Genomic DNA, 13,619 nt, shown 5'->3' with positions numbered 1-13,619 from the left:
TCCACCTTGAGTTTAACCACAAAGTGCTTAAAACTTAGGAAAACATGGAAGAGCTGCCTTCTATTGCTCATTAAAAAATGCAGAGGCATCACTGGCTGAATGAGTGGTTACCAAGTCTTGATTTACTCTATGGCAAAGCCTCTCCACTACACTCTAAAATAACCGCTCAGAGAAAGAAGCACGACTTTCTACCCCAGCATTTAAGACACTTGTCTGAGTAAAGGTTTTGTCCCTGCTGCCAGCACCTCTTGTGAGTTTTCTAGGAACCAGTTATAAATGCCCCTGGGGAGAGGTGGGGGAGTGGAGTGTGTTGTCCCCCAGGGAGTCATGGTCATTTGCCTTAACCCTCTTGGGCACAGCGCATTTTCCATTCCTCTCAGCAAAGTAATGTGGTTTGAGCTGCTGAGGTGAGGAGTCTCCTTTCCACTTTCCTTTCCATCTGCTTCATCTCGCACCAGCACAAGGAGCCCAGAGCAAGCGGCAGGGACATACTCCTGCTTTGGGCGCAGGTTTGCTCCAAACCTGCCTCTGCCATTTCCAGGACTGTCCTCTGCCTCAGGTGCATCTTGGGCACGGGAGGCATTGCCACCTGCTCTTCTGGCCACCTCCAAAGAGAAAGGTGGTCCCTCTTCCCTGTTTTCAAAGGAAGGAGCTCAGATGTCTCACTGCACAAGGTGGTCGAGTATGTGCCACAGCTTCGTGGAGGGGAAGGGAAATGGAAACATGCTTCAGCCACTGCTGCCCCAAAGCACCCTGAGAGCTTGCTGCCTCTTGCGAGTGCATGTTGAGTGTCTCCCCATGCACTACACAGACAATTTAGATATCCAAACTGGAGCTGTGAGAGGCAGACTTAAAAAAGCCAGTGCAAGGCCTCATGCTGCAAAATCTAAAGCCATCTTCCTGCCCTAACCCCGTTATATTCATTTGTAAACATTTCTTTGGATGCTTAAAAAGAAAATGAAAAATGAGCAATCTGTACTTCAAATCACAATGCTGTCTATGTGAAAATACCCAACACCAATTAGTAAGTTGTTTTTAAATAATCTTTATATGCAATTATTGCTTTTTATCTGTAGAAAAGTTCTTTTAGATCCTTTTCTCCCTTTGAACTAGACTGATTTAACTGAAAATATGCTAAAAGACCATAAATTAAGAGATAAGATAAAAGCAGAGTATAGGGCTAGGAGGAGATGTCCTTTGGGACATTTGAAGTCAATGTCAAGCCCAGAATTCTTTCATATCTTTAATACTGATTTAACATATCTTCCCAAGACTAAGACAGCATCCACTATATGGAGATAGTTGTAATTTTTTCCATTTCCTATGATATGCATATGGTTGAATTAAATATATTTTATGCCTCTCATACTTGCAACTGGTAAAATTGCCTTGTCTGTTTTTTCTAATTTTGAAACCTTGCGTGGTTGTTTGAATTGCTTACCAATAGAGAAAAATCAAAATATACAAAATTATAGCATAATGAAAATGGATCTAATAGCTGTCATTTTATCAAACCAATTTTAAAATTTTTATGAACATGAGACAATACGTATGCTATCACAAATCTTGCCTCTATTAGCTTGTTGTGACTTTGTTCCTGGATATTTTATGCCCACAACAGACTGGAACAGAGGAAATATTAACCAGTCTTCAATCAATATTATTCAATGATATCCAGAGCATTAGGTGAACATCTTCCTATTAAAAACTGCCAACATCTAAAGGAAGAAGTAGTTTACTAATGATCTTTAGCTTCTTGTCAAGTGACTGTTCATTTGGCTGCTTTGTTTCACACTAGTTTGTTAACAGATTCTGCATATGCATTTCTGGTTGTTTCAAATAAATGTTGCCTTAGCAAAGGCAAATGTCTTTGAGATACGGTGACTTCCTAGATATTAGAAAATTTCAAAGGAGTTATCACTTAAAATATGACTTCTATTTACTGATACATTCATCTTGGACTTATACCAGACTGGGGAGGGAGAGTGCTAAGATGCCATTGATTCATTGATGACTTTCTCCTCTGTCAGGCATTGGCACTTCACTCATTGAAACCAAGTTCTGATGTATGTATTCACTCTGAGAGGTATTTTTTCTCTGAGAACAGTTCCATTCACTTCAGCAGAAAAATCTCTGAAGTGTTCCTCAAAGTGACCAGAATGTACCAATGTGTTCTTTTTTGTAGCAATTCTTGGTATGTGATTTCATTGTCCACCTTCTACATTTGGCAGCTAATAATCACTGTTAATTTCCTCTGATAAATTATGTCTTTGGCCCATAACAGTAAACTCATGGAACAATATTTTCTTTCTTACCATACTTTGATTTCTCTCAGCATGCAATGCTTGGCACAGGTCAAGTTCTTAGATGGTGTTTGACATATTTGGCTTAATGAAAGCTCTCTCTTGTCTTCCTGTGTTTATTTCTTCCATTTTGAATTATGCCTGTTCTAGTTTTGCATACCCTGAGCTTTGGAAGGATCTGAATGAGGAAGATATGGTGATTTCAGCAAATATGTCACTTCTAGCTGCTTTCAGTGTGAGAAGGACCAGAACTCTCCTTCCATTAGTTGCATTCCACAGATACATTTATGAAATATCATTTTAGCTACAGCAGAAAAACCAGTTAGAAAACAAGGAGGATAAGATTTTGGCACGATGTTACTCAGAGAAGAACCTAAGAACAACATCTTTCTTCATCTCCGCTATCATTCTATGTTCCCTAGCAATTCATGTTAATCCCATTATTTTCGGTATCTCTTATAAAGAAAACAATGGAGCCAAGAACTACACAATCCTATATATGTAAGACTAAAAAAAAGAAGTTAATCCTAGCATCAAAAAAAATTAAGCCCAAAAAATCTAAACAAGTCACAGTCTCCTGATTTTTCCAATTTTTGAATTCCAGGAGAAAAAAAAGCAATGCACTAGGCAAAAATAGATATTGCAGTATATATATTAAAACTCTGAAACCTGTGGCTGAAGATTTGATTTACTTTTTTCTCAAGTCTCAGTTAAGTGAAATATAAGCTATTTTTATCTGTCAATAATTTAGAAAATATGCTGACAAAATGGATAGCACAAACTGGTCTTTGAAATACCCATTTATCTAGTTTGCAGAGTAAAGAAAAATATATGCTATTCATTAGCAGTATATAGTAATGGTTTATAATTCTTAGGCTATAATCAAAGATTTATTTCAAAATATATGATTAAACTATGATAAAGCAATGGACAAGAATATACAAACATGTCAGTATAGTTGTTATAGCTGATACATAGGATTTCAGGGTCTCAGAAATCAGTAGAAAAAATTCTTTAATTAAGACATCCTTTAGCTCTAGCCCATAATAACTGGCATACAAATGGCTGCCAGAAAGACAGAGAAACATGCAATTTCTGGCTCATTTTTTTCATTCCTGATTGTCAATGCCATGTTATGCTTTTGCCTCTGATGTCAGGAAATAAATAAGAAGTAAAAACAAAAGGAAGAATGAAAATGTTCAGAACTGCAGGAAGTGAAAAATGCCAGATATTTCTATACTAATGTTTAATAAAGTGTGTGCATAAAAAACAGGGGAAAAAACAAGAAAAGCTTTGTTTGCTGTTATGTGAAAACATGAGAAATGCAATACCACTTGACTGCTGCCAGGTTTTAATTTACACCAAAAACGCAAATAAAACTGGCTTTACTTAAGACAGTTTAAAATATATGAATATTATGCACTATATTTCTGATGCTCAAAATATTGCGATATCATGCTGCATCCAGGAAGGTCTGAGGATAATGATTAAGATGAGATTTCAGGTGGATGGTGACATTTCTGCTGATTTCATACATCTGTATATGTGCGTGTATATATGTTGACCCTAACCTCTAATGAAACTGCAGTTATACTAGGTTTAGGGTTTCCTTCTCTATGCCTTCCTTTATGACTACGGTTAAGATGTTTCTGCCCCACAGCTCCCCACAAGTGTCCCATTTTGATAAAATTACTCCCCTTTCAGCTGGCAGAACAGACCCAACAAGCCGGTTAGTTTGGGTTAAATCACCTACCAAGATTAGCCCTGTGACTTTATACTGAGATGGATTAGGTGGTTTCACATGGTCACTGACAGAACTCAAATTTTCAGAGATTTTAATGCTCACTCATCCTCTCCTCCTAAACCTCTCATCCTCACTTATGTTAGAATCATAGAATCATAGAATCATTGAGGTTGGAAAAGACCTCTAAGATCATCGAGTCCAACCGTCAACCCAACACCACCATGCCCACTAAACCATGTCCCTAAGCGCCTCATCTACACGTCTTTTCAATACCTCCAGGGATGGGGACTCAACCACTTCCCTGGGCAGCCTGTTCCAATGTTTCACCACTCTTTCAGTAAAGAAATTTTTCCTTACATCCAATCTAAACCTCCCCTGGCGCAACTTGAGGCCATTTCCTCTTGTCCTATCGCTTGTTACTTCGGAGAAAAGACCAACACCCACCTCGCTACAACCTCCTTTCAGGTAGTTGTAGAGAGCGATGAGGTCTCCCCTCAGCCTCCTTTTCTCCAGGCTAAACAGTCCCAGTTCCCTCAGCCGCTCCTCATAAGACTTGTTCTCCAGACCCCTCACCAGCCTCGTTGCCCTTCTCTGGACACGCTCCAGCACCTCAATGTCCTTCTTGTAGTGAGGGGCCCAAAACTGAACACAGTATTCGAGGTGCGGCCTCACCAGGGCCGAGTACAGGGGCACGATCACTTCCCTGCTCCTGCTGGCCACACTATTTCTGATACAGGCCAGGATGCCATTGGCCTTCTTGGCCGCCTGGGCACACTGCCGGCTCATATTCAGCCGGCTGTCGACCAGCACCCCCAGGTCCTTCTCTGCTGGGCAGCTTTCCAGCCACTCTTCCCCAAGCCTGTAGCGCTGCATGGGGTTGTTGTGACCAAAGTGCAGGACCCGGCACTTGGCCTTGTTGAACCTCATACAGTTGGCCTGGGCCCATCGATCCAGCCTGTCCAGGTCCCTCTGCAGACCCTTCCTACCCTTGAGCAGATCAACACTCCCGCCCAGCTTGGTGTCGTCTGCAAACTTACTGAGGGTGCACTTGATCCCCTCATCCAGATCATCAATAAAGATATTAAACAAGACCGGCCCCAGTACTGAGCCCTGGGGAACACCGCTCGTGACCGGTCGCCAACTGGATGTAACTCCATTCACCACAACTCTCTGGGCTCGGCTGTCCAGCCAGTTTTTGACCCAGCGCAGAGTCCACCTGTCTAAGCCGTGAGCCGCCAGCTTCTCTAGGAGAATGCTGTGGGAGACAGTGTCAAAGGCCTTGCTGAAGTCCAGGTAGACCACATCCACAGCCTTTCCCTCGTCCACTAGACGGGTCACCTGGTCATAGAAGGAGATCAGGTTGGTCAAGCAGGAAAAGTTTTAAGATAACATTGTGTGGGCTTTCTTTGCTTGCAAACTTCTGTTTTAAACAGCTGTGAGATTAATGTGTCAGCCACTGGCTAATTTTTCTGTTACTGGACTTATAGCTCATCCCTTACCTCTCCCTGTCTTGTATATTGACTCCATGGTCTTGTTGCAACTTGAGCTTAACAAAACTGAATGTAAACTCTTTTTCTTCCACACACTCTTGTCTTCCTCTCTCTTTGCCTGCCTGCAAAGAAAACACTCCAATCCATCCTACTCAGATCTTTTTTTTACTTTTCCCTTTTTCTTGCCCAGCAAACTCAGGCTATTCCTTTTCATCTTCAGCACATGCCAGGGTCACCCTCTCCTCTACTTACTCTCTGCCAGGTTTCTTCCCCAGGCTTGTGTTCCATCACACTGGGATTTCTGCCCAATTTGCCTTTCTGGGCTTTCTTATGGACATATGCCAAATACTATTGCTCAAGCCATGTTTGAACTCTCCGATTTCACTACCTTGCTCAGCTGACCTCTCTCCTGGCATGGCCTCTCCAGTTCCCCATTTACTATAATAACCAATTTTGGCTTCTTTTAAGCACCTCAATAACTCTGCATATCCTTATTGTCCCTTGCTGAGGTTCATTCTGACCCTTTCTTCCTTACGCCACCATTCCTTGCCTCATCACCTGGTTTCATAGCTTCACCCATACTTGCCTCTGTCTTTTATTACACAACTGACAGTGTTAATTAGTGCATCTTTGTGCTCATTTCAGAAAGTTCCCACCCTGTACCTATTTATACCTTTTTAATTCCAACCATACCTACAAGGAATCTAATACAGAATCGAACAAACTTTTTCTTCCTGTTTCATAAAGAACTCTCTCTTCCACTAAATTCTCTCTACATTTCTATGCTTTGGCCACTGTTCCTTTTGTCCTTGGAGAGAACCTAACAGGTCATGGAGGATAGTGTAAACAATACCATTATAAAGCAAACAAAGACCTCTTCTGAGCACTTCTCTGAGGTAGTTCCAAACAAAACTAATTGATTGGGTCTGGTCCTCATTTAAAGGCCATTCTTTTGACATGTTCAAGTTTTTCCCTAAATTGCGATCCAAAGGAATAACAGGAAATTGTATAGACATACCCAAGGTACTGAGCTCAAGGCCCTCATTCAAGCTACCTAGATCAAGTACCTACGGAGTATAGCACGGGGGTATAAAGCACAGTCTGAACCAGGGGATGGAGTTTTCACAGAAGATTTTACAGAGTTTAAAGCAAGTTTCACATCCAAGATTTCATTCAATACATGTGACACACAGAACCATGTGCACCCTAAGGAATGTGGGTTCATGCAGGAATATATTTAGCTCATGGCATGTTCTGAATTCAGTGAAATTTGCTGCAGGATTCAGATGCTACTAGATTATTTCATGTAAACTTGTAAGGCCTTTTCCACATTTAAAACATCTCATTAATCTATTTCAAAACTTAAGAAGTTACATTAAAATGAGTTACCTTTTCTTGATATTGTCGCCGTGAGGAATCCAGAGACTGAATGAGGGCAGTGGCATGACCAACAAACATGGCATAACAAGTAGCCCCCACAATCATACTCAACATGGTTATCCAGAGGTCGGACATGCTGACAGGGGCGCGGGCTCCATAACCAATGCAGAGCATATGGCTCATGGCTTTGAAGAGTGCGTATGAGTACTGCTTTCCCCAGGAATCGTTCTGCAAGAAAAGAGACAAGTGACTGAGCCAGCAAGCAGCTGAAGGGAAAAATATGTTTGTACCTGTATAGTGGGATCATAGATTACTGGCTCTGAAAGAGCAGTCTGGTAATGTATCCTCTGTGCATGAGAAGAGATATTCCTTCTAAATTAATTGTTAAATAAAGCGTCAGAGATTCTGCCAGACAGTACTTAGCACAGTGAGATGAAATAAAATTGACTATTTTTAATACATGATTGTATTCTTAAACATGGGTGTTAACCTAATTACAAGGAGACTAAAAGTCAATTTTATTTTCTAATCTGTCTGCCATGGACTGTAAAGAGATGAGCACGCAAACTTATCAAGCACAAGAAGGTAGTATTTTGTTTTAATATGCATGAACATACTCCTATGGCCCCATTTCTTTCTTTTCAGAGTTGTCCATTTTAACATACAACCACATTTCATCTTATCATCTGTTTCACTTCTCAAGGAGAGAAAAAGTGTTATTTGTTGCAATGTATGCTTATCCTGTTTTTCTTGTAATATTGTTTATACCAGAAGCATCTCAATTCAAAAGAAGTCTGTTTATTCTGCAATTATAGTAAACCCATGTTCATAGCCACGATCTGTGAAACACAGCTCAAAATAAAAGGTGAATACCTGGGTCCTGCATTTCTGATATGTAGCTACCCCTTCCCATTCTTTCTGGGAGATTAGGACCCAACAGCTCACTCACAAGCTTTTAAAATTGCAAAGGTGGTGTCAGCATCCTCCCTTTAGCTTTACATAGAGATAGTCAAAGGGGTTGTTCCCAGAGAAAAGCAGACACTTTAACACATTTCAAAAAGCCCTGGGAGTCCTTGTCAGATTTTTCTATTTTCCTTGTCAAAGGAATGAAACGAGAACAGTTTTATAGCTGTTGATCATCCAGTGCCCAGGAAAACAAATTGTGCTTGGAGGCATGCAGCGTACATGAGAAAACACAGTATTTACCACAAGGAACTGAGAATAATTTCAGAAATGAAGAAGTGAAGAAGGAAGAACTGGGATGACATTAGTAAGATTAAGCAGTTATCCAGTATAGTGTCTAATATACAGGACCAAAAATAATAATCCTGTTAACATAAACAAATCTCCAAACCAGCAGTAGCATTTATATATAAAATTTGCATATCAAATATCAATGTTTATGTGTCTCTTCCACCCATACAAGCTTTGCTCAAATGCTCTTTTTTCTCAAAGAGCTTCAGGCTTGCTCTCTTGCCATTTAAATACCAAGGTTACAAACTACTCTTGCACTTTTCATCTATTCAAATGCTTTTTCTAGACCCTATCAGCTAAAATAACTGGTAACAGAAAATAAGCTAGCAATTCTTGGATTGCAGATGACAAAGTTAATATTTATTCACTAATATAATAATTTACAAATTAACGGTTCCTCTGTATTTACACTTGTTTCACTTTCTAAGTTAAAGCTTTTCAGATTTCTGAGCTGTTTCTGTCTTCACAAATTAAACTTTTTTGTTGTAGATACTGCTAAGGAATAGGTTTTCAATGTCTATACTAAAAAAAAGAAGAATTAAATTTAATTAAACTTACACTGCTGGTAATCAGGTGGGTTTCACTGAGTAACAAGGAAATAAGCTTCCTTTTGTTTTGGGGCTTTAAAAAAATACTCAGAAAATGAAAGAAATGAAGAAGCTTCCCTCAAAAATCTCCAGTTCAGGATTCAAATACCTAGCTGGAGCACAGAAACTCCTTGCCATTTGGGTCAGTGCAGGTATTTTAATCCAAGTTCCCTGTCTCTCAGGAAAGCAACTTACATCAATCGAGGTTCGGTATATTTTGAAGGACTTTCCTTCCAGCTTGTATCGATCTCCTTTGGGTGGAAATAATTAATAAGGGAATTGTTAGAGAACCATACCAAATTCTTTGGCAGTTGCAGCTTTATATAGACTACATTGGGGAAAACAATAAACTACTTGCTGGAAAAAAAATAAATCTGAACTTTAAGGCTACAAGTAGCGTTACTAAAGTCATAGTATTCCAGAGGTTGTAAGATCAAAACCTCAGTTCTTGCGGGACTCCATACAGTGGATCTCACTCCTAAACTGTACTTTTTAGCATAAGTATTATAAATATTAAATAAAAGCTGATCTTGATCTTGTCTATGAACCTTTTCTATCATATCCTTAGTGTGATAAATCTCAATTAAAATTCTTTCAATAAAATTATATTTTTACATCAAAGTCTTTGAGTTAATCCAAAAGCTGGTTGATTTTATTTCTCGACTGAGATCCTTTCCAAGTCTGTGAATTACAATTTTAAGTAAAATACCATTGTCTTTAAGAAAGAATAAGAAAACGGAAGTGAGAAGAAGCAAGAAGAAACAAAATACAAGGAGGGCTTTATACTAAATATGTAACAGGGTAAGTGAAAACTAAATTAAATACTACTTGAGAAGTAGTACCATGAGGGAATAAGTGAGCTGTAATGACAGAGGAATAACTCTTGAGAAAACCTGATTGTGAGATGGCTGATAATGACCCCTTGGAAATAATACACAGCGTATGCAAAGCCAATTATCTTTATACAGTCTTAAAGCATACAGACCAAGAAGTTATACTGTGCATATTAATATCGGTTTGCAATGAAAATGAGAAAGATTTGCTGAAGAGCAGCTGTATATGAATGGTATTCATCTGGATTTATCTACACCTGGATTTATTCTGGGAAACCTACTCTGGCATAAATATTCCAAGGGTTTGGTGTTTGGATATTCCAATGACAGGAGAAAAGGCCACGCATGGAAAGCTACTTCAGAATAATTGTTCCACACCAATATCCCAGTTCAACCTGGAATACCACAACATGCAGATAAACACTTAGTGTTAAATTTATAGAGACAGAGCAAAGTAGCCTGATTCAGCTCCCATGAAACAAAGGGAACGCTTTTTTACAACAGAGAAGCTGCATTTGGCCATGAGGTGCATATAACTCTCCCCCTGAATATTCATTCTAAGGCAAACGGGGGATACAAGGTTCTAAAATATGACAGGTCCAACTTATGTTTCTGCTTTTGTGCACTTTTTTTATTAAAGAAATGGCTTAAGGCATGCATTATGATGCTTATTATTTTTCCCTAGAATGTCTATCAAATACATTAGACAACCATATTACATGCAGTTACTTGTATTCTTTCAAGTTTAAGGCTTACATAAAATATTTTGTAATTTACAGTTTACCAGAAATCCCTTCACAACATACTGCAGTATAAAAATTTATGAGTTGGGTTGATTGTTGGGGGGGGGAAATGGAAATTAATTTTTGATGATAAATGGGCAAATCCCTCCTTGCATACACATCTTGATAATTTCCTACTAGCTCTTACGATAATGAAGAAAAAGTGTGGAAATAAGTTAGTATCTATTAGGTACATCAATTTGCTTTTGCATGCTTCCTCCAACTAATTGTTTCATTATTCTTATCCCATATAAGGAAAACCAGCTTTCTGTCTGAAAGAAACAGAAGCAGGCAAGGCAGTCAACTAATTCATTACAGAAGTCATCCTCTTTAGCACCTATTATCACATCAGTAACACGGTGCTACAATCAACACTTAAAAACACTAAAACTAATTTAGATCCTTTGTCTGCAGGACTGAGCACCAATACCTACTGAGATAACAATCACCATCAGCATTAAATAATTATATCAATACTGCTACATTGAGTTTAAAGTATTTTAGTGAGAGTAAAGTAAGGTAGCAGGGCTTATGACAGTACTTGAGTTCATAATGCTAAACAATTTCCAAGGTTGGTGGAGTTGTGGAATTACAACTGGGAATACCTCCTTTGAAGGACTGTTTTCAGTTTTGTCTCAGTTGTAATCCAAATATTAATGGATAACATGAATACTTTCACTAATGTTAAACTTTTAGGAAGTTTTAAACCTCTCTGTAAATGATTTTGCACCTTTATTTTTCAACTTTGAAGGTTCTATGTCTCAATTAGCTCATGGTATTAACACAATGAGCTCAAAATGATAACCTGAGAACACATCAATTGTAGTAAGTCATGAACATGAATAAATTTATCATCATTTTAGGTTAGTGAACCAGTGAGGTCATACTTTCACAGAATCTAAAATAGTTTCTGCTATATTTCAGATTATTAGAAGAAAAGAAAAAAAAAAAAAAAGCACTGCCCTGCACCAGTTATCATGGCTTGAAAGAGAAAGATAATACAATCTCAACCAGAAGACATAAAAGAAACAATAAGAAAGTAGTTTGGAACAAATGAATACAGTTTTTAGGAGAAGAAACAGCGGCCATGATGGAAATAACTTTTAAAGCATACTGTATAGATGCTGGGTTGGATCACAGGAACTTACTTATTATTTGGAATCAATTTCCTGTCAGCAGAAATCAATACACAGAAAAAAGTATAAATAATGAAATATTTTCAATAAAAATGAGGCACAGGAAATCTAATAACTGCTTTTATGTAAGCACATCAGAAATCTACTGTCTAAAATACAAAGTCCAAAAGTACAGGAGACATCAGCAAAATTATATACAATATTATACCAAAAGCAAGAAGGTAAGAAGGAAAAGTTATTATTACTTCCTTTTCTGCGGGTGTTCTAGCCCTGTAAAAGCGGATGACCTGCTAACCTGTCAGAGAACAGAAAAAAGCATAAGCCAAAATCTATGTGGTCTTCCTAAAGCCTCAGCAACTGTTGTAAAAATGAGAACTTGACTTGTTTTCCTCTTCATTGACCATGACACATTGAGTTAAATCAACAGTGTCCTCAGCTACCCCATTCCTCTGGTCCTTGCTAGCTTGGCATAAAACTTTGGTATTGCAGTTAACACAAATCCTCAGTCTACATTAAGCATACCTTGTCAATTAGCACTGCACGTCTACAAAATTTTCCTCTGCAGTTTCTTATAGTGTCAAATCACATGAGCTAATATATTTTTAGGCCTAACACTTGATCCCAACCCACTGAAACAGGTCATTACTTCATCATCTTGATGCAGCGGGAAATGGACTGACCTCAGTGGCTGGGTCAGTGCTGTGTGCAAGAGAGCACAACAACTGAATTATGAACAACTGCACATACTAGAAGGAATATTATTATTCAGTGTAGATTCCCAAAATATGGGTACCTTAGTCCTAAGAATGTCAATTACATATTGTCATTATTGGTATTACCATATTTCCAAATTGTGTTGTAAATAGAGCACTTATCTGAATTGGGTAATTCCCACTTAACTAATATTTTGATCACAGTCCATCTCTGACAGGTAATTTCAATCTTTCATCTGTTCCTAGAAGCATTTGCTATAACTAAATAGACATACATAAAAATAAATATATGAGTATAAAATACGTTAGAGTAGTAGTATACCTCATGAGATCCTCAGTGCCTCTAGTAATCAGATCATTCCCATATGTTCCATATTTTCTAAGCACCCAATTTAAGATTGTGGGATTTGATTTACATAAGCATTTATTGCTTGGCATTGCAAACAAAGTCAGAGGAATCTATGCTTTGAACATGGCTCTACAATATCTTGCTATATAATAAAAAGGTACTCAAAAACATTTGTGAAGTACTAAATGATAATTATCACATAATGATCAAATGCAGAAAAATGTCATGAAAAAATTAGCTGCCCTAATGGCCAACTATAGGGAAGAAGGTGCTAAGCCGATGCATTATCAAAAAGGAGAAAATCCAATGCTGAATAACACATCAAATGACTATAATGCATTCCTTGATCTCCACTGAGTAAAGCAGAGATCTACATGTGATTCTGTATTTGAAAATGGTGTTCATTACTAAGAAATGTTGAGAATTAAAATTAAAGTTGTGTTATTACTAAATAGTTTTTGCACATATTATATATATATGTTCGCATAATTCTTAGAGCATTATAAAACCTCACCATCTCCTGCATTTCTGAATTTCCCTATCAAGTATTCAAACCATTCATTTTATAATGGGAAGGGCTTTCAGACTCTACACCAGAAATTCCAAATTCTTTTCAATGGCGATACTGTCAGAGATGAGGATCTGAAGTCTAACATCTGATTTCCTTTGCCCCTGAGCAAATGATGTGACACAAAGGGGAGTTAATATAATGCAAAATCCCCCTTCACTAAATCCAAAACCTAAAAACCCCCAGGAGCTGGAAACAATCCAACTGCAAGGACAGTAAGGAAAAGCCAAAACAAAGAAACCAGAGTACCTGAAGGGTTCTTGCTGAGCAAACATTGGCTGACTGCCATGAGAAATGCCACCAAAGAACCCCTTTCCAAAAGCTTTATAGTCTCTTTTGGCTTTTAAAAACCTCAGCATTCAAGTTAAATTCTATACCTCTCTGCTAGATTTTTATCTCCCTAAGGGAACATTGTACGTGAAAAATCTGGAAATTTGAGGTCAATACCTTGATTAAAGGAACATTTCCTAACCAACCAAC

General features: G+C 38.2%; 1 protein-coding gene across 2 annotated transcripts in view; it reads right to left on the bottom strand.

Moving 5' to 3' along the window:
* Positions 1 to 13,619, bottom strand: part of LOC143171899 (potassium/sodium hyperpolarization-activated cyclic nucleotide-gated channel 1-like) — a 211,609-nt gene that overhangs the window by 62,017 nt on the left and 135,973 nt on the right. Inside the window, exon 4 of one of the 2 annotated variants that reach the window (XM_076361067.1) lies at positions 6,927 to 7,145. The exons of the other annotated variant lie outside the window; for it this stretch is intronic. Within the exon in view, the coding sequence (XP_076217182.1) occupies positions 6,927 to 7,145 (219 nt within the window). The remainder of the gene's footprint in view (positions 1 to 6,926; positions 7,146 to 13,619) is intronic. 2 annotated transcript variants of the gene reach the window in all.

The sequence above is a fragment of the Aptenodytes patagonicus genome, chromosome W, assembly GCF_965638725.1.
Source record: "Aptenodytes patagonicus chromosome W, bAptPat1.pri.cur, whole genome shotgun sequence".
Taxonomy (NCBI): Eukaryota; Metazoa; Chordata; class Aves; order Sphenisciformes; family Spheniscidae; genus Aptenodytes; species Aptenodytes patagonicus.
Note: the sequence above shows the minus strand (reverse complement) of the source record. Positions and strands in the feature narration are given on the sequence as shown.